Here is a 27,032-nt window from a genome sequence, read left to right as displayed (position 1 = left end):
TCATATAAAATTCCACGATTGCAGCACAAAACAGACGCAGACTTCACAGGCCGACAACGTGCACATCACCAAGTGGAAATAGCGAGCCCACGCGTCCGAAAATCGTATAATATTATTTACGAGATCATTTACATTCCTCGTACACTTTAAATTCGTGTGAAGGCGACCGCGAAAGTGCCGAACGATTGTGTTAACGTCTCCCGTTCGTAGGGGTATTCGTGTCAGCGGCGACATCTAATCGGAGACAGACCTATTCGTAGTTCCGTTAGGTAGAAAACGTAAATGCACGGTATATTGTGCAACAAAGCTGATCGAAATACCGTTAGAGTAAGATCTGACATTAATCTTGACAAATCAGTCCGGTTCAGATTCATTAATAATCATTTTCTAATAGACATAGTTGATATTACTGTGACGTCACACAAGCTTTGTATCCTTCGATAGTGTCACCTACTCCTGAGTCGCCAATTATATATATCGACGCTTGAAAGGCAAACATGAGTAAGCGAGAATGCGTGAACTTTACAGTAGACTAATTTAAAGTTGAAATTAATTTAAAATATACATGAGATATACCTGAAAAAAATTCTATTTTAACGAATCTAGCTGTAGGATTGAAATGATTTTAATAGACTTAGAAATATTATTTATTTTGCGCATCGAATATGGTTATTGCCTATCATTTATGTACAAAGCAGTTATTGTCGCTTAGTCATGTTTGCCTTTCAAGCGTCGATATGTATTTTTTTTCCGGAGATTTTCGAAAAATCTCCGTCACGCAAACTTTGTCTTAACAAACGAGCACAAAACATTTCATTTTGCAGCTAGTTAAAATATTAATTAACCTTGATTTAAAGAATGCTCAAAAATGGGAACTAAACAAATATACAGTACAATTAAATTGCACGTAAAATGTAATAACAGACGTTTTCGCATTGAAAATTTCGTCTGTTCAAAGCTGTACTAATATTTACTCAAAACACTTGTGGTCCAAATTAATCCAAGTGTATTTCATTGTGAAACCTCCAAAACGAGCAACCAAAAAACGAACGTCTTAATGAACATATTGTATTCGAGTACATATCCAAAACTGTATTAAATTGTTTTTGGAGAATCGACGACATGTTATTTTAAATATTAATACGTGAAGCAAAAACTTTGTATCCCTTTTTACGAAAATTGCGCAGACGGAGGAGTATGAAATTTTCCACACTTATAGAGAATATAGAGAATAAGTGCACAATGCTAATATATTTTTTTAAATAATGCATAAAAGATACATTAAATCAATAAAAAAAAACTTACACACACCACATACCGTGTATTTGACGCACACACGCATGCGTACTATTTATTGTCAAACTTTTGTTTTTGGCGTCTGTTGTCAAATTGAGAATAGATTAAATATTGTTTGCCTTTGTTAATCTTTTTTAAAGTGTATAGTCGAATTTCGACTACTGTGGGACCTCTAGTTTTAACAAATCTCTCTTCTGTCATCGGTGTAGGTGGTAAATGTATAGGTGTACGGCTGATTTCATTTTTATTGCCTTTGTAGTCAGACGAGCATATTGTCCACTTCGTCGTAGGTGATATGAAAATTATGGTAAGTTAGTAAAATCACGTTGGACTGACCAGATCCGCACTACTCTCGACATCACAGTTCACGATGCTCTACGCTCGGCGGCAGATAGGAGCAAATAGCGTGGAATGATCCAGAATAAACGCTTGTTGCAAGGTCACGATCCTCACTATTCAGGAAACCGAAAAGTAAAATGATGGTAAATTTTTAATAGTCGGAAAAAAGTTATTAAATTCAATACAAGCAAAAATTACAGTTTTATGATTATTTCTGCAAACACTGATTTTACTTAGCCTGGCTTCCACGGGATTGTGCTGTCATGTATCTATCATGTAAAATTATTAACTAGTGAAGCTCGGTCACGGCCGCAACGATAGTCAAATCATTAATCGAATGAAAACATATCGTCTTCTCGCATTAAAACTGTATAATCTCAAAATTTACTAATTTTACAGGAGAGTGTTTTAAAGGTTTAACATGTGATATTTTTAATAATAATCATCTTAGCAACATTTTATTTTTTTTATTTTTTACCGGTTACTTTATCCGTCTTTTAAAGTAAGATAAAATTATGTATTAATTTTGTTAATAGTAGTCAAAACACAAATAAACTATAAAAAAAAACTAAAATTAAACTACGCTCTTTTGACCGTATTTATGAGAAATATACTGGTGATAACCAAATGATTTCGCATATTAACTCGAATTCGAGTTTTAGTAAATTGTACACTTTTAATGCGAAAAGACGATATCTGGTAATCTTGCAAAAAAGATTTCCATTCAAATATTTTCGGGACAATTTACGACAAAAAAAGAATAGTAAATCAGACAAATCGGGGTCGAACCGTCCTCAATTGAAGCTTCGTCATTCATAATATGACAATAGATTTCTGGCAAGCATCTGACCCGAAGGGAACTAATGGATAACAAACTAGATTAATTACTAATTCGGAAGAATAACAAAAATATTGGAACAGTGTGTTTTGTGTATAAGGTGAATCTTGGCTTTTCATGCGAACCAAAATAAAAGATTTTTTTTTTATTGCCCTAGTAGACAGACGAGCATACGGCCCACCTAATGATGAGTGGTTATCTTCGCCCATGGACTTCAGCAATGCCAGAGGCAGAGCCAAGCCGCTGCCTACCAATTATTGCATTATGCTAGATTATTGCATTATTTTCATGCAGTCGGTTATTAACTTCATCCATAAAACTCAAAATTAAAAGCCTTCAAACCGTTTGGTTTTAAATACATATACGCTATTTACTAACATCTCAATAAATAAACGATAAATCGAATCACAACAGTTCCAATATAACGGATGAACTATGTTTTGATTCGTTTGAGACTGCTCAAAACTAGTTCAAGAACACGTTCGTTTATGAATCTATACTAATATTATAAGAGATTTGTTTGTTTGTTTGTATTGCCCGTATGTCTACAAAGGCAATAAAAAAAAAATTGAATAGGCTCCGAAACTACTGAACCGATTTGAAAAATTCTTTCACTGTTTTGAAGCTACACTATGTGCCCTGCGAAAACTATTGATGATAGAATAAAATAATGTACTACGACTTTGTAGAACACATTATTATTTACAAAAAGTATTAAGTCAAGTTATAGTTTAAGCAACTATTATAGTTATGCCACAATAGGTGTTATTTTATTTAAAAAAATAAAACAACGTCATTTTACATCGTTGAAGTTTTTGTTAAAGATCCGAGCGTAGCCGGAGCGGGCCGCTTGTATTCTATAAACACACATTTTTATCGATTAACAAATTACGGAACGAGAGTGATGTTCGTAAAATGATTTAGGTTATGAATGAATCTCTGCATTACTCGTTATATTTGGCTTTTTAAGAGCTATAGTTTAAACAGCTACCACTTAGTGTGATGTAAACAGAGGGGCTATATTATGGAGAGTAATTCACTCGAGAACGGTAGGCAGCGGCTTGGCTCTGCCCCTGGCATTGCTGAAGTCCATGGGCGACGGTAACCACTCACCATCAGGTGGGCCGTATGCTGGTCTGTCTACAAGGGCAATAAAGAAAAAAAAGAACATGATTTTTATTTTTGTTATTTCATTTTTACTACATTGTGAAATCATATCACGCTTCGCTCTAGATGTCGCGAAATAACCGAAATACATACATTTGGTTGATCTATTTGCACGCTACCTGTCTCGCATAGATGGGACTACGCCAGAAATCATTCCTCAAGTACCAATAACTGTCACAATTTCAACTCAATCGGATCAATCGAGTTAACGACGCGCCAACTAACACATAAACCTTTCCGAACAATTCACAAGAATATAAATATTCCCATAAATTATATTACTAAATCACTTACATCGTCCTCAAGGGTACAATAATTAATTGAAGTATGTTCTAAATCTGCCTACGTATGCTAATAGACATTTCGAATATAAATATCACTCTGGTCCTAAAAATCGTCTTAGGAGTGATATTAGGAGCTTTCTGGTACGAAGTCGTGATTCTATTTAGACTAGAGTGATAAAATATTCCAAGAGTATTTTATTTTTGTTTTTTATTCGTTTATGTGCTACTTTTTTACATTTTTTTATTGCTTAGATGGGTGGACGACCTCACCGCCCACCTGGTGTTAAGTGGTTACTGGAGCCCATAGACATCTATAACGTTATAGCGCCACCCACCTTGAGATAAAAGGTCTAAGGTCTCAAGTATAGTTACAACGGCTGCCTTACGCTTCAAACCGAAACGCATTACTGCATCACGGCAGAAATAGGCAGGGTGGTGGTACCTACCCGTGCGGACTCATAAGACGGTCCTACCAGCTTAATGTGAAATTAAATGATTATGATGTGGTCAGTGGGTTAAGTGATTTACTTGGTATGCATGAATGAATACATGGCCCGGAGGCGTGCGCGGGCGAACGCGTTGCGAAGTCGACGGCGCCAATGTAGGGTCATCGACCAAGACCGAATCAGTGTCAAACTAACCACACCACACCACGAGAAAGTCTAGCGTCGTACGTACGAACTCGACAACTATACAATAAAATAACGATCAAACGTTTAAGATAACCTTAAAACAGCGGTCGGGGAACCGGGGTAAATTACCCCGAATGGGGTAAAATGAAATTTTGGGGATAAAAATTAAACTTTTGTGAGTAAAAAGTATATATTGAAGTGAAACTTCTTTAGAATCGTTGTGATTTCAAGCTCGATGAAACGAAATGGCACGAAACGAAAAAATATTTTTTTTTTTTCAAAATTATCCTGGGGGCTATATATAATATGAAAGATGCTAAAAGAAGCGATCCTCCGCCCCCGCCGTTCGCCCAATCACGATGTTCGACCAGCCCATACCGTGGGCCCCGAAGGTCAAATATTTAGGCGTCACCCTCGACAGTAGGATGACATTCCGCCCCCACATCAAGACGGTACGCGACCGTGCCGCCTTCATTCTAGGACGTCTCTACCCGATGATATGTAGGCGAAGTAAAATGTCCCTTAGAAATAAGGTGACACTCTACAAAACTTGCATACGCCCCGTCATGACCTATGCAAGTGTAGTGTTCGCTCACGCGGCCCGCATACACTTAAAATCATTCCAAATCATTCAATCCCGTTTTTGCAGGATAACCGTCGGAGCCCCGTGGTTCGTCAGGAATGTCGACCTCCATGACAACCTGGACTTAGAGTCCATCAGTAAGTATCTGCAGTCGGCGTCCATGCGCCACTTCGATAAAGCGGCACGACACGAGAACCCTCTCATCGTGGCCGCCGGTAACTACATTCCCGATCCTGCGGACAGAATGGAAAGCAGTCGACGTCGCCCAAAACACGTCATCTCGGATCCTCCCGATCCACTAACGGTGCTTCTAGGTACTTCAAGCACCGGTCACCGTTCTCGTCGAACCCGTCGCTTGCGACGAAGGGCTCGACGAGTAAATTAACTCTCAGACACAGCCCACTGAGTTTCTCGCCGGATCTTCTCAGTGGGTCGCGTTTCCGATCCGGTGGTAGATTCTGCGAAGCACGGCTCTTGCTAGGGTTCGTGTTAGCAACGTCATCAGGTTTGAGCCCCGTGAGCTCACCTACAAAAGTTAGGGTTACGCTGATATAGCCTCTCAAGGCTCTCAGCTTAGGTAGGAAAAAAAAAAAAAAAAAAAGAAGCGATTTCGTTATTTTTTGTTCTTCGCCATGGGGTAATATCAACGTACACAAAAATATTTTGGGGTAATCTATATATTAATACGTGAAGCAAAAACTTTGTATCCCTTTTTACGAAAATTGCGCGGACGGAGGAGTATGAATTTTTCCACACTTATAGAGAATATAGAGAAGAAGTGCACAATGCAAATTTTTTTTTTAATAATGCATAAAAGATACATTAAATCAATAAAGAAAACATTACACACACACTACATACCATGTATTTGACGCACACACGCATGCATACTATTTATTGTCAAACTTTTATTCTTGACATCTGGGGTCAAATTGAGAATTTTATAAGAGATTAAATATTGTTTGTCTTTATTAATATTTTTTATAGTGTAGCCTTGGCGACATTTGTGATTATAAAAATATAAAATACAATCATAATAGTGTACAAACTTACTATTCCAATTAATTATAGTCAAATTTCGACTACTGCAGGACCTCTAGTAATTAAAAAAGTTCCCCGACCGCTGCCTTATAATATTGTAATTGAAGACATGAGTAAATGAAGGGGATATGATTAAATTTGTTAATTTTGAGAAAACGGGCAACAAACTTTTATTACTTGTAGTTTTTCTTCGTACATAACTACTTCGTCACATTCTAAATTAATAATTTTTAAAAATAGCCTTTAAAACCGAATTATTAAGGTCTAATATGGTTATAGGCACATAACACCTTCATCTAACGTAAAAAATAAAAAATCTTAAAAATGGTACTTAACCCCTTCATCCACTCATGTCTACAATTATTAACAGAGACAGGATACCCCTTTACAAACACAAATATATTAGGACACTATCAGGCGGCTTAAAATGATAAAATGTTTTGGTTTTGTATAATTTGGCAAACGTTTTGGATGTTTTTCGTGCAATTGCCGTTGTTAATTTACTGTAAACAGACGTCTAATCTCGCCAAGATATCTCACCAGACGAAACGATTTTACTTTGATTATTAATCTACTTATCCTATTGATTGCGTAATGCAATTAAATTCTAAACTGAACGGTCATAAGCTATGGTTTTTTTTTCATATGTTGTGGGTACCAAAAATACACATATGTTTTTATAAATTCTTCTTCCTATTCGTACACTCTTGACAGAGTGGTCGTGGTCATGCATCAGTCAGATTCTGCGATACCGATGCTCTCGCGATGCGACGCCATGTGGCACGATGTTTCGCAGAGTGAGAGCAAACATTTATGTTGGAGTGAGTAACAGATTTTATGAGGTCGGTCCATCGTGTTGGAGATCGTCCGCGAGATCTTTTGCCCTCGACTTTCCCTTGCACCACCAACCGCTCAATGGAGTCCTCATTATTTTATAAATTACAAGTACACATAAACTTCGAAATATCTTTTATAAAGATACTGAGTGCGACTGCGAATCAAATCCAAAACACGAAAGGGTAATCAGGAACTTTAAGCCGCAGACCAAATGTCTGGGTTTTGTGACAAGTTGTAAATGCTGCTTCACGCAAAATTAATTACTATGTTTATCTGTTTACGAACACACACATTTGTAACATGCTCCTAATATCGCAAATAGTATAATTAAACACGTTACGTATTCGTATTGTCAAGGGGACGATCTAAACTTTGCAACTATATGGCACCGATCGTGACAGATGTCTGTCATTCAAAACGTTCAATTGGGTTTTTAGCGCAGCGGCGTTCGATATCGGACGAGATACGAATCCGCTATAAATAGTGCTCGACTCGGCATAGCTGAATCGCAAAAAATTATTTTGTTCATTTTTCACTTACGCTGGCGGCCGTTAAATCGATTTAAACACATGCGTCTCGTCTGTGTCGCGGGCAATATCAATAAATCGCTAACAGTGTTTCAATCGCAAGCACTCGTGAAGACACTTAACGCACATAATATTGTGAGTTCAGAAAATGAAAACTTACATCTAGTGGTGCGTTTCACAAAGCGCTTCCTTGATGACATGTTAGCCAGCATACAAGCACGACCTTGGTTGTTCATAGAAAACTTTGATAAAAATGATTATCTTTTGATAGGCAAGCAGTGTTATCTAATTCTTTTAAAATAATTTAGCAAATTTTGCGGTTTTTTTTAAAGATGTTAATCAAACAATACCGCGATAGATTTAAAAAAAAAATCTATACGTATTGAAGGCACTCCGCGGGATTTTAGTCGCGTATTAACTCATCATTAACATTTTCAACATATTTAAACTACGTATTGGATTCAAGACGTACGCCGCGATTTCTTAGGTCAACATAATAATATGCAATTCGAAAAAAAAATTAAATTCTAGTCTATAAACTACCAGGCTTTTTATATGTCTATTGATATGTGTAACCCAAACAAGCGAACACACATATGTATGTACATAATACATATATAAAAATACCCGTCGTCACCGAAGTCATGTGTGTACTGTGTGTGTGAAATCTATCCTATCTGAATGCAGATTGTAAAATATGTTTGTGTGAATTTCCATTTTTCGTGCGGACATTTTTATTCTGATTAAGTAAGATATATTCATGCATAATATTTCGGATATGTATTGTTAGCAAAGATTATAATAGTATTATTGTTCTAATATCAGTTTCTCTAAATCGCAAAGGCATGCATGAATCAGCTTCTTCAAGTGCTATTTTTTTTTTAAACATTATATAATAATAAAATAATAAGGTAACAATTTCTACGAATGTGGATTGTCATTACTTTATTACTAAATAACCTGTGTTTGATACCACGATTACTCGTGGTTAATTATTTGTATTGGCTTACGACAATAGGTCGGTCCAAGAATTTATCGGGCTCCTGCTATACTGTTCGAGAAAGGAGGCGTAATAATAGCGGTTTATAATCATCATAAACTAAACAATGAGATATGTGGTCTGTTAGCCAGACCAGATGGACTAATGATCGTCTGCCGAGCTCGTAAAATAACATTAATAAAAATGATGATCAAATTTCTCGACGATGTCAAAGATTTATTTATAATACTAGTGGTCGTTCAGTGACCAAAATTCATATCGCATCATGGATGGAAATGAGTGGAAGATTATTTCAACAGCAAAACATTTAAATCCGCATTTAACCCGATTTCTCTGTGAGTTTATGATATTTTTAAAGTATAACCGTTATATTTTATTTCACGTTTTTGAGACATGTATTTTATAAAAGTCTGTTTTTATGCATTATACTATGGGCCACTGTTCTTTATGGTGAAAAAAAATTCATAAAATCAACTTCTTTTAAATATACATTATGGATTTTTTATTGTTGGAACGAAGTTCCTTATGGGACATTGCGGAGGGGTACCGTAACCAGGAAAAAACGTCCGTAACGTAAGATTTTTATTAGTAATGCACACAGTGTAGGACTTAACTTTATAATAACGTACAAAAAATAACATATTTTTATAATATATTTTTTATAAATCATTGTGAATAAAATAAAGTTGATAGCTGTGTAAAGTAGGTTTTTTTTTTATCAATAAAAAATCATAATAATAAATGTATACCTGAATAATTATTTTCTTTATACCTCGAATAGAACTTAAAATTAATATTTTTGTGTGTCCGGTGTCCCACCACACCACACATCTTATTATTGTAGACGGAGATAAAATGAATTATTGTCCTACAAAACCTTAAATCTTTAGCGGAGTCTATAGACATCAACCATCTAACGACTTAAGGTCGCAATCTCTAACGTATTTGTATGGCAATGTGTACAACGTAAATGACGCCACCCAGCTTGAGATATGAATTGTAAGGTCTCAGTATTAACAGTACAACCACCTTTCACAGAAGGCTGCCCCACCCTTCAAACCGAAACGTATTACTGTTTCACGGCAGAAATAGGCGGGTTGGTGGTAATAACCCGTGCGGACTTACAAGACGTCCTACCATCAGTAGAAATAAATTAAATAGTATAATATATGTAATGAAATAGTAACCCTTTTAAATTGTAGAATAGCTATATATTCGATAAGTATTTGTTCAGGTCTGAAACTAGAACGTGGCGGCATCAAATTGTGCCGTCAAAACCTTGAGCAAGCTTCGGCAGCCAAGTGGCCAAGACCATGAAACTTATTTGTTTGTGTTGATGCTCGAAATTTTTAAATACAGCAATTATTGTACAGTTAATAAGTAATAAAATAGTAAGACAATAAATACGAAACGTTATGCATTGCCACTTTCTCTGATGTGTAACTACGGAAGGGAAACCTTGCGTTAACAGTTAGACGTGAAGAAATCGTCATGGTTTGAACTGAACGAATGTCATTTTTATTTCATTGTCAGGGCAGTATTTAGTTTATTTTCAAACTCTAACAATGTTGCTATTTTGCGATAAAACCGAAAAAGTATTAATTGATATTATTATAAAAAATATTGTGTAATTTTATAAAATGAACATACAATTTAAGAATCAGTATTATTAAAAAAAAACTATTAAAATTGTTACGTCTAAATAAAACGAATTTTAAGTTTTATGCGCTTTTTGGCAGGAACGTGAGGAATAATAATTAGAATTGTTTTATCTGTTAATATGTTTTTTTTTCTTTTTTATTGCTAGATGAGTGGACGAGCTCACAGCCCACCTGGTGTTAAGTGGTTACTGGAGCCCATAGATATTTACGACAAAAATGCGCCACCCACCTTGAGATATAAGTTCTAAGGTCTGAAGTATAGTTTTGTAAGTATGTTCAAGTTTCAAGTATGTATTTGCATATATTGTTTCTTTGGGATATAAACTTGTAATAGGGGTAGAAGTGGTAGAAAATACCCTCTGTTTTGCTGAAACGTTCTTTCGCTTCATCATATCTCATCGCATTTAATTCTGTAATCGTGTTTATTAAACATTCAGATAATAATAATAATTCAGATAAATCAATGTTTTTACCATCGCACCGCCCGCCACCGGAGTAGAGTTCATCCATACTACCTGGAGCCACTGCGGTCATCCACAGTGCGTTTCCAGAGATCTTTTTTGCCACGTACCATCCGGCTATGGAATAAGCTCCCCTCCACGGTGTTTCCCGAGCGCTATGACATGTCCTTCTTCAAACGAGGCTTGTGGAGAGTATTAAGCGGTAGTCAGAGGCTTGGCTCGGCCCCTGGCATTGCTGAAGTCCATGGGCGACGGTAACCACTCACCATCAGGTGGGCCGTAGTTCGTCTGTCTACAAAGGAAAAAAAAAAAAACTTCCATTTCGTTACAATTCAATTCACTTCGTTTCATAAATACCAAGCGCATTGGCTTAAAAGCCTAGAATCCCACTACATTAATTAAAAGATAATCAAAAAGAAAATAATAATAAGATACAGCACCGTTCAGTTTGCTTAATCCTCTCCCTGCAAGGTTGCCTGGAAGAGATCGCTCTCAGCGATAAGGCCGCCAATTTATGTCACCGTCTATTATTTGTTTTATATGCTTTCGCTGTACATGTGGTGTTAAATAAATAGTTATATTATATTATTATTATTATTAAAATGATAATTAAAAACATTCGTGTTTTAACCAAAGTATAAAGGTCTGGGCAAAACAATATCAATTACGTAGATGAAACCTTTAAACATTTCTTGTTTAATTCCGAGGAAAATCGATATGCTCTAGGTCCTTTAAATATTATCACGATGAATTTGAAATGGGTGAGTTTCAGTCAAATTCCTTAGACTTTAGTGACAAATATAAATATTTAAAACTAGCAAGTTAAAAAGGAAAGTGATAACTTTTAATTATGTAGATCAAATTTCAATAAACAATCGTTTTTTTTTAAACGCGTTAAACAAATGAAAACTGACTTGAGCTAAAATACAAATTTCCATCTCCATTATGACTGTTCACGAAATTAATACAATACTAGTCACAGTCCATGTCACACAGAAGCCTGCTGTTGCAATTACTATGGAGATTAACTATTATAATACATACAGCCTTGCTTGGAAGTTTTAATAACGTATTATGACTTTGCAACTTCAAAAATGTTTGTTTTTGGCATGAAACCGAACACAATATTTTCAAGTTACATATATGCACTTATTATTAACGTGTTATTATGAACTAGATTATCAATCTGCATTATAACAGGAGACAAATTTGAATTATATCGACCCGAAGCAATTTCTGGGGACCGAGTTGCATAGTTTTGCAAATATCAAAATCAGTACTTGTCGCAATTTGATTGCAATAATAGCACTACACGGTTTACTACTTTTCGATCTTCTATCCATAATAGGAGTACCCTCAATGGTATTCCCACTGATTCCATCCTGCTTTAGCAATTCAATCAATACCTACCGTTCCAATGGTGGTCGTCTGATGACAGTCAAGCACATAAACAATAATAAAACTGTAAGCTTATTCAAATTATAAAATAGTGACATATTATTCCCGGTTGGATGGGTACGGGGAAAATATAATAACAGGTTTGGCTACTAAATGTTATTTTTTTGTCATAATGATTTATTACGACCAAAAAAAATGGGTACATATGTATTTAGAATCCAATACAATATAAAAGCAATGTAGGTATGTAAATATAAAATATATATTGAAATGGCTACACAATCACGTTAGTAGTGACTATAGTAGAATTAAATAGTGGATGACCTTGATTTTAAGTTGATTAAAATTTTTAACAAAAAAAAAACAAAATTTGTTACAATTGATTAGTGTTTTGATATTTGATTTGTTAAAATATGTGTATATAAATTTAGGCAAATAGAAAACAATTATGTACCATTTTATTGTGTACAACATTAGCATGTTTATTGAAAACTTCAAAAACTGACAATTAGATTTAATTATTATAAAAATTAAAGTATCAGTTATGAATGAAGTTTCATCATTATATGCACATCAATTTACTGAAATAAATAAATGAATAGCTTTCAACTACAAAAACACGGAGAAATATGAGCAGTCTCATTTTCGATTTTGGTTTATCGGTTGACAGTATGGGACTTAGTGGCAATTAGCAATAATAATTTGATAAAGCATGTGCATAAAACCTCACAATTATTCCATTGTTAATAATGCAACAAAGTGAAATTATTAAGACAGAAGCAGCTGGTTGAAATAAAATGTTTACAAGTGTACGCATAGAAATTTACAATGTTAAGAAACGGAACCATATTCTTCTATTCTGGAGAAAGTGAAATAAATGCATATGTGTGAACATTGAACGGATGAAATCATCCAAATATATCTAAATATATATATATATACAGAAATAATTGTAAAAGAGAATGCAACTTTGAGTAATCACACAATAAAATGAAATTTGGGTTTGATTAGTACACAAAAGATATCATATAGATATCAACTCAAGTTTGTATATTGCTAATAAAACAGGTGTTTTTTTTTTTACCTGCTATATTAGCTGTTCAGTAATTGCTAATTGCTTCCTTAAAATATTAATATCTGAGTTAAAAAGATATAATAACTATCATAGTTTAGTCAATAAAAGGACAACTGTCTGTTAAGTCTGTCTAGTAGTTACTAGACTAATTTGAAGTCTAACCTTTTCACTCATGTGAAGCATTTTTGGATGTCAATAAATCCAAGATTAATGAATATCAAAATCTGCTCTACATACTGCAGTAACGTCATGGTAACTAAGCCATCTGCCGAGTATTGATATTTATCTTATGTATAATTTGTATATATTAATTACTTGCCTTTTATGTACTAAGAATGTCCTTTGAAAATTATTAAAATTTATTTCAAAGACAAAAACTAGTGTTTATTGTATATGTTGCTGAAAACAGACAACCCGAGGCACTACTACTATTGATTTTAATCATTTAAAATAACTATGATTACATTCCAAGCTCTTTTTTACTCATCAAATAGATTTCTAGATTGGTCCTAGATATAGGTAAGCTTAATTGACAAGGTAATGTCTTTACTTAAGCAAGATTTAAAGTTAAATAATATATAATCTGACAATTTTGAAATTCAAGTGGTATCAAGTTAACCAATGGTGTTTAATTAAATTTTAATTTGTTCAAATTATATAGCAATCTTACCTCTTTAACTGTCTCTAACTTTTGTTTCTGATCTGGATCAGCGTTAGGACCGATAGCAACAGCGACGTATCTATTAGACCCGTCTGGTTTAGGACCAGCAGGAGATGCGTCTTTAGCTGCGAAGTTCCTAACAGCGGGCTCCTCTATTGCGTCAACAGGAGGCTTGCTGGGACCTCGAGAAGAAGATACAGAAGGTGCAACATCAAACTGCGGTCTCTCGAGAACTTTCATGCCCATGTCTTCGTCTATCTTAGCCTTAAGTCTGTTTCTGTCCTCAACTATGTGTGGGTCGTCACCTTCTTCGCCATGCCGAACGATACCGACTACAGGAAAGTCTCCCACATCGTTTTGAGCGAGTGGCGGAGGCATTAACAGCTCTGGACCCGCTTTCTGAATACGTTTATACACATTGTAAACACTGTCATTCACACTGCTCGAACTTTTAAATTCAGGTAAATAAAACAGAGCTCCTAACCACACGATTCCGAACGTCAAAAGTACAGAAACAATCAGATATTTCTCTCTTATACGGAACGACCGCCGAGATATGGACGGGACGGGTACCCCGTTAACAAACCGCTGATACGTAGGTAAAATTCCCGTCATGTTTATCAGTTATTACGAATCTACACCTAATATACTAAAAATATAAATAGAGACAGTTCGACACACAACCGTCAGCCCCAATCGGCAGTCGCCATTAAACTTAAGTCATTTCAACGCAGGGCTGCCAGGCGTTGAAACTTTTGCATTTCGTTGGAATTGTTCGTGTTGAAGTGTTTTCTGAATAAAACTACGGTAGCAAAATTTATTTCAGATTACATTAAGAAGTTTCACAAAGCTGTTTCGGCTTAGATCTACTTCTCTACTACTATAGATTCACTGTTTATATTAAAATGAATAATAATATCTGGAATGTTTCACTATTTCATCTTACATAAGATTCTCAATATACTTGTTATAATTAATAAATTTTAAGTTTTATAATAAATAAATTAATTTGATTTATAAATGATTACACTGTTCGTTACATAGAAAGAAAATGGTCTTATAGTAAACATTGTGAGTGTGCCATACTTTGACACGTTTAAAACTTTCCAATAAAATCGGTAAAAATTTTTGGGAGTATTTTTTTTTATTTTGGCAGCTCTAGTCACCAATCGAAAGTCAAATAGTGTAGTGGTACCATAGAGTTAGTAGGTACTTATTAACTCCATGAGTGGTACCTAGCCAACTGTACTAAACAATCAAAATTAAATAATCTTTTTGGTAATCTTTTTCAGGCATATTTCGAAATCATATTTTGGTTTATGAATCTATCAGTTAAAATTATATGTATGTTTATTACAATTTTCAACTTAAGTCTTGCCAACGAAATATTGTTATATTTATTTACTTTTTCCATTAATTATTTATTTCAATAATTAAATATTTGGTCCGAATGAAATCATATTACAGTATGCAGTTTTAGGACCGTCTACCCAAGTTTTGATTCTTAGAAAACAGACTATTTTCATAAGATTCTATGATCTATCTACATATAATATATCTTCAGCTTATTTTGTTCGATTCATTATGCATTGATTCGAATTTAAAGCAAATCGGTTCAAGTAAAGAGGCATTTTTATGAAACTGCATTACAGCACTATTTTCATTTTCTACAAAGATTAGGTATAGATTACCTATTTATACTAAGATTAGGTAAAAGATCAGAGAACTTATCTTTGGCGCTGTGATCGCGTATATTTAATATTTGAAAATTAAATTATCAACGGGTAATTCTGTTTTTTATATTATAGAAATAGATTTAAATAAGTAGTTATTTTTGTCACTCTTTTATTAAAAATAAAATAATTAATACGTAGTAGAATAGTTTGCGAAATGAATTGGGTTTAGCGCCATCTCTTGAGTATCAAATAAACAATGACCAAAGTATCATTATAATTCAGCGTTGTAGGTAATGACTCAAACTTTTCATTAAAAATAGGTTTTATTTAAGTAAAAGATAGATGTCACTCGACGCAATGACGACGAACAATTTCTGAAGTTCCAAAATATGCGAAAGCTTCAAAACTTTCAACTGTTGGCAAGATTAGTATTTCCGTTCTTAGCGTATTACCTACTATTAGGCGTTGATTCATGCAGTATCATCATCCTACCGTATTTCTACTGAAAAGCAATAAAAATGCTTCTCGGTTTTAGGGTTATTCGAATGCCATGTACAGGAATCACGCTTCCTTGACCTTGTTTTGAAATACGTAGGTGGTTGCATTTATTTTTATTATTTTATTTAATTGGTGGTCAATCGCTTACATAACACATTCTCTTAGGCAAATAAAAACGGTTGTCTTAAGAGATCCGATAAGATGAGATTTGTTAATTTGAAGGAAAAATAGTTCACATCGTGAAGTTGTGAAGAAATATTTGCGTTGGATTTTATGGTGATACGCCGACATTTTAAGAAGTCAGATATTGATGTGCCTTTGGAAAACATACAGCATTGTATTATGAAGAAGAAGAAGCAGTGTGTACTTAGCTTAAATTCCTTGTCTATGTCCAACCATAGACAGTCAATTTAGTTCCATCTTTAGCCGCTAGGTGCTGCCAGCAAGTATAAAGGAAGCGCAGCCATCTTTGATCTTCATAGCGTTGTGTACTTTCGTACTGTGAAGTCGCAAATCCACAAATATTTATTCGACTTCTTATTAATTGCAAAAAATATTTATTTTGTGTTTCTATGAGTGTTATTTTGCAATCATTACGAGTATTATTTACCAATCCTATCATCGGACGCCATGAATCACGCGTCATCTGTTGGAGGTGATGTTGAGTCAATCTCCATAATTTCCGAGAGGGAAGATGTCCAGGCGAGACGCGATGGAGACGCCTCGCGTTCGAACAGCTCGTCAAGCGAAAAAGAACAAAAGGAGTCTCTGCGTAAGAAACGACGGGATGCAAAGGTAACGGTCGATCTTCGAATCGGCTCGTTATCCCACCAGGTCAGTGACGTTGTAAATCTAAAAATGCATCAACTGTGTGTAACAATTGAATGTAACGAAAATTGTTGTAAACAAATTGATCTCGTCAATACGGAAATTTTGACAAAAACACAACAGATTTAAACTAATAATCTTTGTAACATAATTACTGAAAACTTTGGCAAATCGTCGTACAAGTTATCCGTAAAAGCGTCTTAAATTGTATGCGGAAAAAAAAGGGGCCGTATGGATAAAAATAAGACGTCAAAGTTTAATTTCCGTGATCTCTAACAAAGTATCCTGTTGCCAACGCACCACTCATTGAGGAATTTTTGTTTGATAATACTAAATTGAAATCTATTAAGTCCCTCGGAGGGCTACAATCCTATTTGTCACAACCTCGTACAAAAGGCAAGCCAAACATTATAAACAATTATAGTCTGTAACATCTGGCACAATTCAGAGGGGGCAATTGAAGACACCGACGGGAGGCACTGAGTGCCACCAAAATTGTAATAATTTGTAAACCATGTATGATTACCAAATACCGTAAAATTGCTTTTTCTGCGGAAGAAAAGCGACGGATCAATGCGTCCAATTTTCGATTTTCGAGAGTTGAACAAGGTCGTAAAGATAAAACACCTAACTGTTTTCGGACACCTCGGTACCAAACTTTCTCCACCCAGGGGACTGGATGATAAAATTGAACATTTCTCAGGAATATTTTTCTAGTATCGGTCGCAAAATTTCGTCGATACTTCTTGAGGATCAGTACCAAGGTACCAGTATCAGTACCTTCAGGAAGGAATCTGTACCTTCTTATGAGTTAGTATGAAATGACATGCCTACCCTTCTACCTTCAGGAAGGAATCGGTACCTTCTTATGAGTTAGTATGAAATGACATGCCTACCCTTCGGTCTGGCTTCAGAGCCACACCTTTTTGCTTCTATAACATGCGGGTCGCAGAGACCTTGCGTGCAAAGGGAACTCGAGTGCTAGTGTCTACTAGACGACTTCCTTTTGGTCGACCAAGAGAAATCCAAGTTGAAACTTCAGGCTGCAGAAGCTGTGAAGCTTTTGGATTAACCTTTTTTGCTTCCATAACATGCTGGGTCGCAGAGACCTTGCGTGCAAAAGGAACTCGAGTGCTAGTCTTCCTAGACGACTTCCTTTTGGTCGACCAAGACAAATCCAAGTTGAAACTTCAGGCTGCAGAAGCCGTGAAGATTTTGGATTATCTGGGCTGGCATGTCAATTTCCATTATGTAGGGTGCTCGGTCGCTCGGTCGCGGAGACATTGCGTGCAAAGTAGAGTGCTAGCTTACCTACACGACTTAATCTTGTTTCACCAAGACAAATAAACGTTTTTGTTCCCATAGCATGCTCGGTCGCGGAGACCTTGCGTACATAGGGAAGTCAAATGTTAACGTACCTACGCGACTTTCTCTTGGTCCTTGAAGACAAATACACCTTTTTGCTTCCATAGCATGCTCGGTCGCGGAGACATTGCGTGCAAAGTCGAAGTGCTAGCTTACCTACACGACTTGATCTTGTTTCACCAAGACAACTAAACTTTTTTGCTCCCATAGCATGCTCGGTCGCGAAGACCTTACGTACATAGGGAAGTCAAATGTTAACCTACCTACGCGACTTTCTCTTGGTCCATGAAGACAAATACACCTTTTTTGCTTGCATAGCATGCTCAGTCACGGAAACATTGCGTGCAAAGGGATGTTGAGTGTTATCCCACCTACGCAAGTCCCTCCTGGTCCATCAAAAGAAGTCCAAGTTGAGTCTTCAGGCCACATAAGCTGTGAAGCTCTTTGATTATTTGGGCTGCCAAGTCAGCCTTACAGAAAATCAATTAGTACACTGGTTCAAGAGATGACATGGCTAGGGATTCGATGAAAAATTGCGAGAAATAAAGTGGCCACTCAACAACATTCTAGCTCAAACTCTGACGGAATTACATCACTCTATGTTAACTTGCAAATTTTCTTGCGAAGTTTCAAGAAAAAACACCCCCGTAAAAAACAGGCCATCCTGCATGTGTTAACAATTAAATGCAGTGCTGACGCGGAGCCACATATCAGACATTGCCGATACACAAAACCAACAATTTCCTGGCAACGGAAGCTTCGGACATGTGTACGGGTTACAAATGCAGTGCTGACGCGGAGCCACATGTCAAACATTGCCGAGACACAAAACGAACCATTTCCTGGCAACGGAAGCTTCGGATATGGGTAGGGGTTACAATTAGACAAAATATTAACGTCCTGCCTATGGTCAGCTCAACAACTGAAACGGCTCAACCACAAAAGCGCTATTTGCAATGGTAGTGACAATCAAAATGAATCTGAAAGTATTTCACTAGCGGTTGACCTTTCGATTTTTAAACTAAGCGATAAGTTCAAGATAACTGTCAGCTTATAATCTCGGGGAGATACAACATCGTAGCCGATAGGCTATCACGAGGAAACTATCACGAGGAAATCAACCTGTGAAATGGCACTTTTTACCACAAGTGACCACAAAAGTTTTTCGAAAGTGGGGTCATCCGGATATAAACCCATTCGCCGACCAAGATTGGATACCTTCAGCAGACCGTAGAGGATGCAACTAGCATGGAGAATTCCTCCTCTCAACCTTTTCCCCAGAGTACTGACTCACTTCAACAGTGTCTAGGGTTTCCAAGCCCTCAGATCCCGAACGCTAGATAACTCGCACGAAATCCAAAACCTGCCTCCTCCACAGGGTAAACATTAACCCTGAAAGCTTAGAAACGGGGGGGGGGGTTGTACAAATAATAGACTGGTCTACACAGGAGAAGATTTATTGAAAATAAGCTGGTGTCAATCCTCTTTGCCAGCATACTTACCAGCAACTAGAAGATGGTGCATATGGTGCTAGTTTTAAAATTGATCCTAAGTCTGCAGATGTTGCCAAACTCTGTTTTCTTTTTTTCTCTTTTTTCTCTTCTTTTTCAAAAAGAAAATTTTGCCTGTAAAACAATCCTTCTGCATAAAGCAGCGCTGTCGACTTTCTGTGGACAACATACATGTAGGATAGCAAACATTCTCAAGCTCTCTAATAAAAATTGCTATTCTAAAAAAGCCATCGGAATAACTAAACATAATCCAACTACTTATTACAACTTTACTAAGTATAGTCCCATTCACATGAGATCCGAGAATAGTTCTAAATTGGTTTTCTTCAAACCCAGCCACCAGATCACGCCTCAAGGTAGCTTGAAGGACACCAACAACCATGTTGCTGGCTACTGGACGCAGAGTTAATAACCTTACTTTGCTCAACATTTCTAAAGACAGTTTCTTTGATAACAGAGAAAAACATCTTTCTGATACCAGTCTTTGGGTCTAAAATTGAAATCCATTTTCGTCAATAATCTGCATAAGTGCTTTCTAAACATGAAACTAAAGACATGCCCAGTAAGATTCGTAAGGACTTTTTTCTAACTATGTGTGTTGTCACAAAAGCGGCATACCGTACTGTAAGTGGAAACTGGTCTTCGTTCAACCTTACGAGGTAGTGGCATCAACCCATCTCTAAGAAGTTGTAGATCAGCAGTAGCCTCTGAGATGGATTGATAATGAACCAATGGACGAAATACTTTCTAGAGGCAATTGCAAATCATCCAAACGTTTACAATAATTATTGCCGAATAATAGAGCTTCCTAAAGATCCTCACGATTCTTTTTTTCAAAACATTTACTCATCATTTACTCATGTTGTATATACATCATTTATACAATTTATACATTTTCTTGTATATACAAGATAAAATGTTCATTACAAACTTATAAATATTTTTTAATTATTGAATTAACATGAAAGTTAACAGCTGTGTTTTTTCGATTTAATAATTATATAAATTATGAACATTATCATTGCGCTTCATAATTTTATTATAGCTTACCTATTTCATCATAGCGTTGTGCTTAATAATTTCACCAGCAGATAACAAACACGTCTTCATAATACAATGCTGTATGTTTTCCAAAGGCACATCAATATTACGGTTTTACATAACAATAAAACCGATATTATGTGCCGAGAAGGAAAACATACAGCATTGCAGGAAGTTCTTCCTGGTGAAGACTATGAAGATCAAAGATGGCTGCGCTTCCTTTATACTTGCTGGCAGCACCTAGCGGCTAAAGATGGAACTAAATTGACTGTCTATGGTTGGACATAGACAAGGAATTTAAGCTAAGTACACACTGCTTCTTCTTCTTCATAATACAATGCTGTATGTTTTCCTTCTCGGCACATAATATCGGTTTTATTGTTATGTAAAACCGTAATATTATTTTGATTCGTCCGTGTTTGTGCATCGGGAATACGTTTAGAGTACTCAGATTGTGGTGATATTGAACTAATATTGAAGTGTTTCTGTCGATCATGGGTAATATGGTTGTTTATATCTTTGCCTGTCTTTGAAGGCAAAAAAACCTTGAAAATATAGTTGAAGCATTTGTGAGACTTTTTGGCGGGAACGCGAGGAGTGAAGTTGTGTGATTTGTTATATTTTGTCTATTTAGTGTTTCTTCAGGTTTAAATGTGTAATAACGGTGGTTTATTAACTGTTTAATATCTGTGACAGTGCACAAATGTGGGGAAATGGAACAAAGCCGCTGGACGTAACTTCTCCGGATCCTCCAAAAAGTCCACTGAAAAAATCTTAGTAAATGACCACCATTTTACTGAGATTATATTTCATCCCATATCATCTCTAATTTCATTTAATTTCATCCCAGTTGATTGATGTCTCTAATTAATCATCTTCATTTCATTTCACTTCATATTATCATTTTGCATAAAAGTATCCCATTTTATATCATCTCATCTCATTTCAATTCATATCATGTCATGTTTCATATTATTAATCAACTTCATTTCATTTCATAGTATCATATTTCATAAAATAAAAAAATATAGTCAAACCTGGATAAGAGAGAGTTCAAGGGAGCACAATCTCATTCTCGCTCATAGAGGTTTCTCACTAACCCGAGTTTCTCGCTAATGCTCCCTTTGAATTTCATTTCGCTATTTTCCGGATTCAAACGCATTCACTATTTAAGTTTATCACTTAATGACAGTACTTTAATTTTCCGTTTTGACATGATGCAGAACAGAACTTTTCTTCGCAATTGATTAACGATAAACTGAGTAAGTCCGACAAACAGGACGGTACACAGGCACATGTGTCCATTCGAAAAGAATGCGATAAAATAACAACGTTATTTAGTTCCACGAAATAGAATAGGTTCAATATTGACGAGAAAACAATTCAAAAACAATGGTAGGGAGTTCCACAAAAGTTAAGAAAGAGTCATAAAATAGCAGATGTTAAATTTGTAATTTGTTCTTCCTAAATAATATAAATAAATAAAGCTCGACTGTCGCTTATAGAGGTATAGATAAGTAGCAGTCTCACTTACGGAGGTCCATGAGGGAAAAACGACTCTCTCTTACAGAGGTTTCTGTTTCTCTCTAATAGAGGTTTTGGGAGCTTAAAATGACGGGTCCTGGCTATTACTCTCACTTATAGAGTTTTCTCACTTATCCAGTTCTCACTTACCCAGGTTTGACTGTATATAAAAGATGGCTGTATGGTACGACACCTTTGCCTTTCCATTTGGAAAAATAAAACTACTACTACTGAAACATTTGTTATAGGAATAATAAAACCATAGGACATAGATAATGTGTTTTTACTATTTTATTTAAGTAATAATACTTCTTTTACAAAACGATTTCAACCAACGTTGATTTAATTTAATAATATAAAAATACTTAATTAAACGCTACATAACTGCTTTATAGACTAAGTTATAAATTTATTCCCGGGTGAGATCAGTCGTTTCTTATGCGTTGTATTCAAATACATAATTTCATACACAATCATAATGTATTACAGTCCATAGAATATTCAGAGCTTTTAATACGAAAATTAATGATCTACGAACGAGGTTTAAACCTAGACATGTAGTAATCACAATCCGTGCAGTACATGGCGGGAGATGTGACAATTCTTTTACGGCACAAATTACAAGGAGTCTTATCTCCACTGTTGTCCACACAGGGGTATGGATTGAACTGAAGAGGCACCGGTGAATCGGTGCCGCCTTTTGTGCCGGGCTCAAACGATACAGATTTTTTCTGCAATTGCTTCAAGGCTGGCACGTGTTGATACGAATTATTATTATAATTATTTTGTGTATATTGAAATTGACCATGTTGTTCGTTGTTAGATGTTTCAACGTTTTGATTATACATCGGACGTTGCGCCGGAGGGTACGGCCTCGTGTCTACAGCACGCGGTTGACTCGCATTATCAACATAATAATTGGTATTCAGTTTCTGGTATGTATTGTTATTGTAACCGTCAACAGGGACATCGCCATGCGGCGGCGGAACCCTTTGATAAGGCGATTGGTTATAATGGTTCGCGTTCGTTTGCGGAAATCGACTAGAATATTCAGCAGTCATGTAGCTCGTCGGTGGGTTGTGGTAGTTTTGGTATGCGGACGTATTGCTCGGTACGCTCTGGTACGGTAATGTGTTGCTTTGTGGAACAGTGTTGCCATACTGACGATTGATATTGTGACTATTGTTAGGTATATTGGAAGACGTCGAATTTTGGGGTAATCTGTGGTAATACGCGTTCGTAGGCAATTGATTAATTTGAGCGCGTTGGTTTGGTGGGTATTGGTTAGGAACGTTCCGTTGCAAGTTTGCGGCGTGTTTTATCGGGTAGGTGGCGTTTTGCGCGGTCGGCGTCAGTCTATTCACAGGGTTTTGACTAAAGTTCGGTGGGCTCGCGTTACTCTGGTTTGAATAAACTGGCGGCGGCTGCGTGTACGGTATCGGGCTCTGAACGTTTTGAGGTACACTCGTCGGCAATGATTGGTATATTTGATTGCCGTTTAATGCGTTTGGCGTTTGATTGGGCGGTGCTGTAGGGCTTGTACCGTACACTCCAACACTTTTCTGCACGTTATACTGAGGTTGGAGTCGCGACTGCGCCGTCTGGTATGTCGGGTAAGTGTTCTGGAGACGGACGTATTCAGCGTGGTTTCCATCGGCACCGACGAACGAGTTCTGCGAGAGCGAGGATATGGTAGACCGCGACGACTGACTGTCGAATGAATCTTGCCGCTGCAATGCGGGCTTTTCCGATTGTAACGGCATCGTTGTCAGCTCTGGCTTGTTCATTGCAGATTTCAAAACCCTTTCTAAGATCGGATTAGGGATATAGCTATCGTCTTCTTGATCTTCAGCGGTCGAAACTAAAATCACTTGATCACAGAAAGAGACCGATTTCTTTTTAGGTTTGCTTCGATCGGAATATGTATTGTGGACGGGTCTCTGATCCGCTATCTCTTGGTCCATTTGTTTCGCATCAATGGACGAGGACGATGCTCTTCTGCTGTAAATACCGATATTACATTGATCGGAACAGTTTATGACGTCTCGGGTTCCGCTCATCCCTGCTAATGAAATATGCGGTCTTTCGTTATCCGGATGTGCGTTCTGTGTGTTGTTTTCAAATCTGGACGCAATGTTTCTAACGTTGATGTTGTTCTCGATAGTTTTCTCAGAAGGACTGGACAGCTGGCCTTCTAGAGACCCAGATCTTTTAAGTTTCAACGCAGCCTGCAGTTCTCTCACTAAACTATCGCCAGTGTGATTAACTGTTTCGACTTGATGCGGTTTAGTCAGATTTTCGTTTTTAAGAATTTGGTTACGCTTCTCTTGCAACTGCGCTAACAGTGTGCCCTGCGGTGCTTGCGTTTCATTTGTATTTGAAACTTCATTTATATTTTGTATTTTCTGCAGTTCCTCTTGCAGAGGTGTTAAATCTATCGGCGGTGGAGGTGGCGGAAACTCTTCACTAGGCTGACGTGAATGACTGACAGAATTCATGGGACTGGGATAAGGGGGCAGCTCAAATGTTGGCGGTGATCTACTCATAGGCAAAGCGCAATCAACCACGTCCATACCATTGTCAAATGCCAAGTTCATGTTTTGGATGTTGTTATGCGAGGGCTGTATTGGTGGCATGAGGTCTCTCTTCACAGGGCTTTGTTCTTGGTGGATCATGGCTTTTGTGACAACAGTATGAAAGTTTTGTGACTGCGGACTCTCCATTATATCATAATGATTAACGTGTGAATCGTCGTAGGAATGTAGGAAAGGCATAGATTGTGGTTCATCTCCGTATTGTTCAGAGAAGCCACCGTCTTCCTCTATTTCGGGGCAGTAGTTGTCATTATTGTGATCCACATATCCGTACTTAGTCCCGCTAAGCTGGGATGTGGTGCGCACCGGTGGTGGTGGAGGAACTTTAGCAGCGGTCAATATTTTACCGGCGCTACCATGAAAACTCTTGCGCATAAGCTTACTTCGTTCCAAGTTAGGGTTCGTCCCACTTGCAGCAGAATACTCCAAGTGCCCCTCGGAGAGATAACCACTTAAAGGAGATTTATCATCGTTCGTCTTTCGTCCTACGTCAGTGTCGTCAACGGAGGAGACACGTTTTTCTTTATTAGAATTTTCTTTGTTGCCGTCAGCACCCTCTGTTAAATCGGGCATCGATCGGTTTTTCCTTCGTATCAATCCTCCCATTAATAACTTTCTTCGTATCTTGTGTTGCTTTTTATTAGTCTTTTTGTCTTCGGTTACTTCTTCCTTTTTTTCTGCCGTGACAGTTATTTCCTTTCTGGCCCGGCTTCTGTCTTCGCTTCTCGAGCGTTTTTCTCTACCTTTCTCCTCGTCACGCGACTTGTGACGAGGCGGCCGCTCACGGGTCACATTGTCAATGTCATCGTCTATGTTTTTTGGAGATTTCTTCGAGTTTTTCTTTTTGGGCAGCGTTGCGTATATTTCAATGGTGACCGGTGAGTTTTCCAATCCACTTTTTGTATTCCTCACGGGAGCCGTTTGCTGCGCTTCTGATATTCGGGACATGCCTCCCATTCTCCTTTGAAGATTACGAGACCGCATCACGCAAGTGTTCTGTTTCATTCGTGCGAATGCCATCATGTGAGGATTGTTGTAAGGAGCATCCATGGCCTCGCGGGATTTTGCTATAGCGGCGTCACAGAGTACCAAAGCTGTTTCAAAATCCGCCGCCTCTTCGGCTTTACGCGCTTTCTCTAAAAGCGCATCAGCTTCTGAACACAGCGCTTCACAATCACCTCGTGTTTTTATCTCCGGCATTTGTTGTGCACGTTGCAAGTTATGGCGCAGTCCCTGCTGAAGCGGTAAGCTGTCTGTCGATGAAAGCGAATACGAATCATAGCCGGCATCGCATGAACCACCACTTGAGAGTTCCCCTTTGCGAGTGGGACTACTTGGAACACTCCCAGGGCCGCGACCCCTAGTGTACATGTACGGGCTTTCTGCTGTAGAGGACGAGGCTGACGATGCACTGTTACGATCGCCACTCCAGTTGCCAGAATCTCTTCTAGCCCGAGGTCGTTCATTAGAGTCCGATGTGGAGCCCGTGCTGAGACTTCGCACTAAAGGAGCTCGCCTGGCGGCTTGTGCGTCTAGAATGTTTGCGCTCTCCATGACCTTTCTATTCATGTAATCGCTATCATTGTCTGGTCCCGGAGTGACAGCTCGTCTCGCGTACCCATTAGCCGGGCGTTCCGGCGCAGGTGTAATAGCGCGTCTGGGTTCTGGCGCGGGGAACGGCACGACGTCTTTCGGTGCATTCCTGGTGTCGCACGGCGTTCCATCTACCGCTGCGTAAAGTAAAAGCAGAGGTTGAAATCTTCCTCGTCTACATTTGTCGACCACGTAAGACCACTCCGGGCCAATTTCTTTCACGTCAGCGTCGTCGAAGTATATCCATAGGCGCAATTTGCTATGAAAAAAGAACGTTGAGTAGTGTTTCCCGTAATAAGTCACAATTCCAACGAGATGATGAGTGGCTCGGGCGGCCCAAGCCCGATCGACGCAGGCATGGAATGCGTCAGTGGGCCGCAGCTCTGTGCCGATGGCTGCATATACGGCGGCAACATGCTCTGCAGAAGGACGCTCTGAATCCCACACCATCCCGATCGACACCACTTCGGGGCGATTCATCAAGGTTCGGCAAATTTGTATTTTAGCACCACATGCGTTCTGAAAACGATAAAAGGTTTAAATAAGTAAATGCTATACTGAATTTGCTTTGGTATTAAATAGATATTTGATATTTATATTCA

The 27,032-nt window shown here is 37.4% G+C and overlaps 2 protein-coding genes and 2 long non-coding RNA genes across 13 annotated transcripts in view; all 4 read right to left on the bottom strand.

The window, feature by feature from the left end:
* LOC101744335 (mannosyl-oligosaccharide alpha-1,2-mannosidase IA) overlaps window positions 1-14,547 on the bottom strand; it is a 91,853-nt gene extending 77,306 nt beyond the window's left edge. Inside the window, exon 1 of the mRNA XM_038012948.2 lies at window positions 13,810-14,547. Coding sequence (XP_037868876.1) covers window positions 13,810-14,415 — 606 coding nt within the window. The 5' untranslated portion in view covers window positions 14,416-14,547. The remainder of the gene's footprint in view (window positions 1-13,809) is intronic.
* A 2,998-nt stretch (window positions 14,548-17,545) lies between these two features.
* On the bottom strand, window positions 17,546-18,656 carry LOC134199390 (uncharacterized). Its single transcript, XR_009973871.1, has 2 exons — window positions 17,645-18,656; window positions 17,546-17,582 (listed from the first exon to the last, which is right to left on the bottom strand). It is a non-coding gene; the product is annotated as an uncharacterized LOC134199390 (long non-coding RNA).
* A 952-nt stretch (window positions 18,657-19,608) lies between these two features.
* LOC119628884 (uncharacterized) lies at window positions 19,609-21,033 on the bottom strand. Its single transcript, XR_005245011.2, has 2 exons — window positions 20,729-21,033; window positions 19,609-19,834 (listed from the first exon to the last, which is right to left on the bottom strand). It is a non-coding gene; the product is annotated as an uncharacterized LOC119628884 (long non-coding RNA).
* Window positions 21,034-22,512: 1,479 nt separating this feature from the next.
* The window catches only part of LOC101744043 (uncharacterized), a 123,743-nt gene continuing 119,223 nt past the window's right edge, over window positions 22,513-27,032 (bottom strand). For all 10 annotated transcript variants that reach the window (XM_004931082.5, XM_012694723.4, XM_062670169.1 and 7 more), the window contains one exon: window positions 22,513-26,949. In XM_004931082.5, coding sequence (XP_004931139.3) covers window positions 22,774-26,949 — 4,176 coding nt within the window. In that variant the 3' untranslated portion in view covers window positions 22,513-22,773. The remainder of the gene's footprint in view (window positions 26,950-27,032) is intronic.

The sequence above is a fragment of the Bombyx mori genome, chromosome 9 (assembly GCF_030269925.1).
Source record: "Bombyx mori chromosome 9, ASM3026992v2".
Classification (NCBI taxonomy): Eukaryota; Metazoa; Arthropoda; class Insecta; order Lepidoptera; family Bombycidae; genus Bombyx; species Bombyx mori.
The sequence above is the reverse complement of the archived record's forward strand: the minus strand, read 5'-3'. Positions and strand labels throughout refer to the sequence as shown.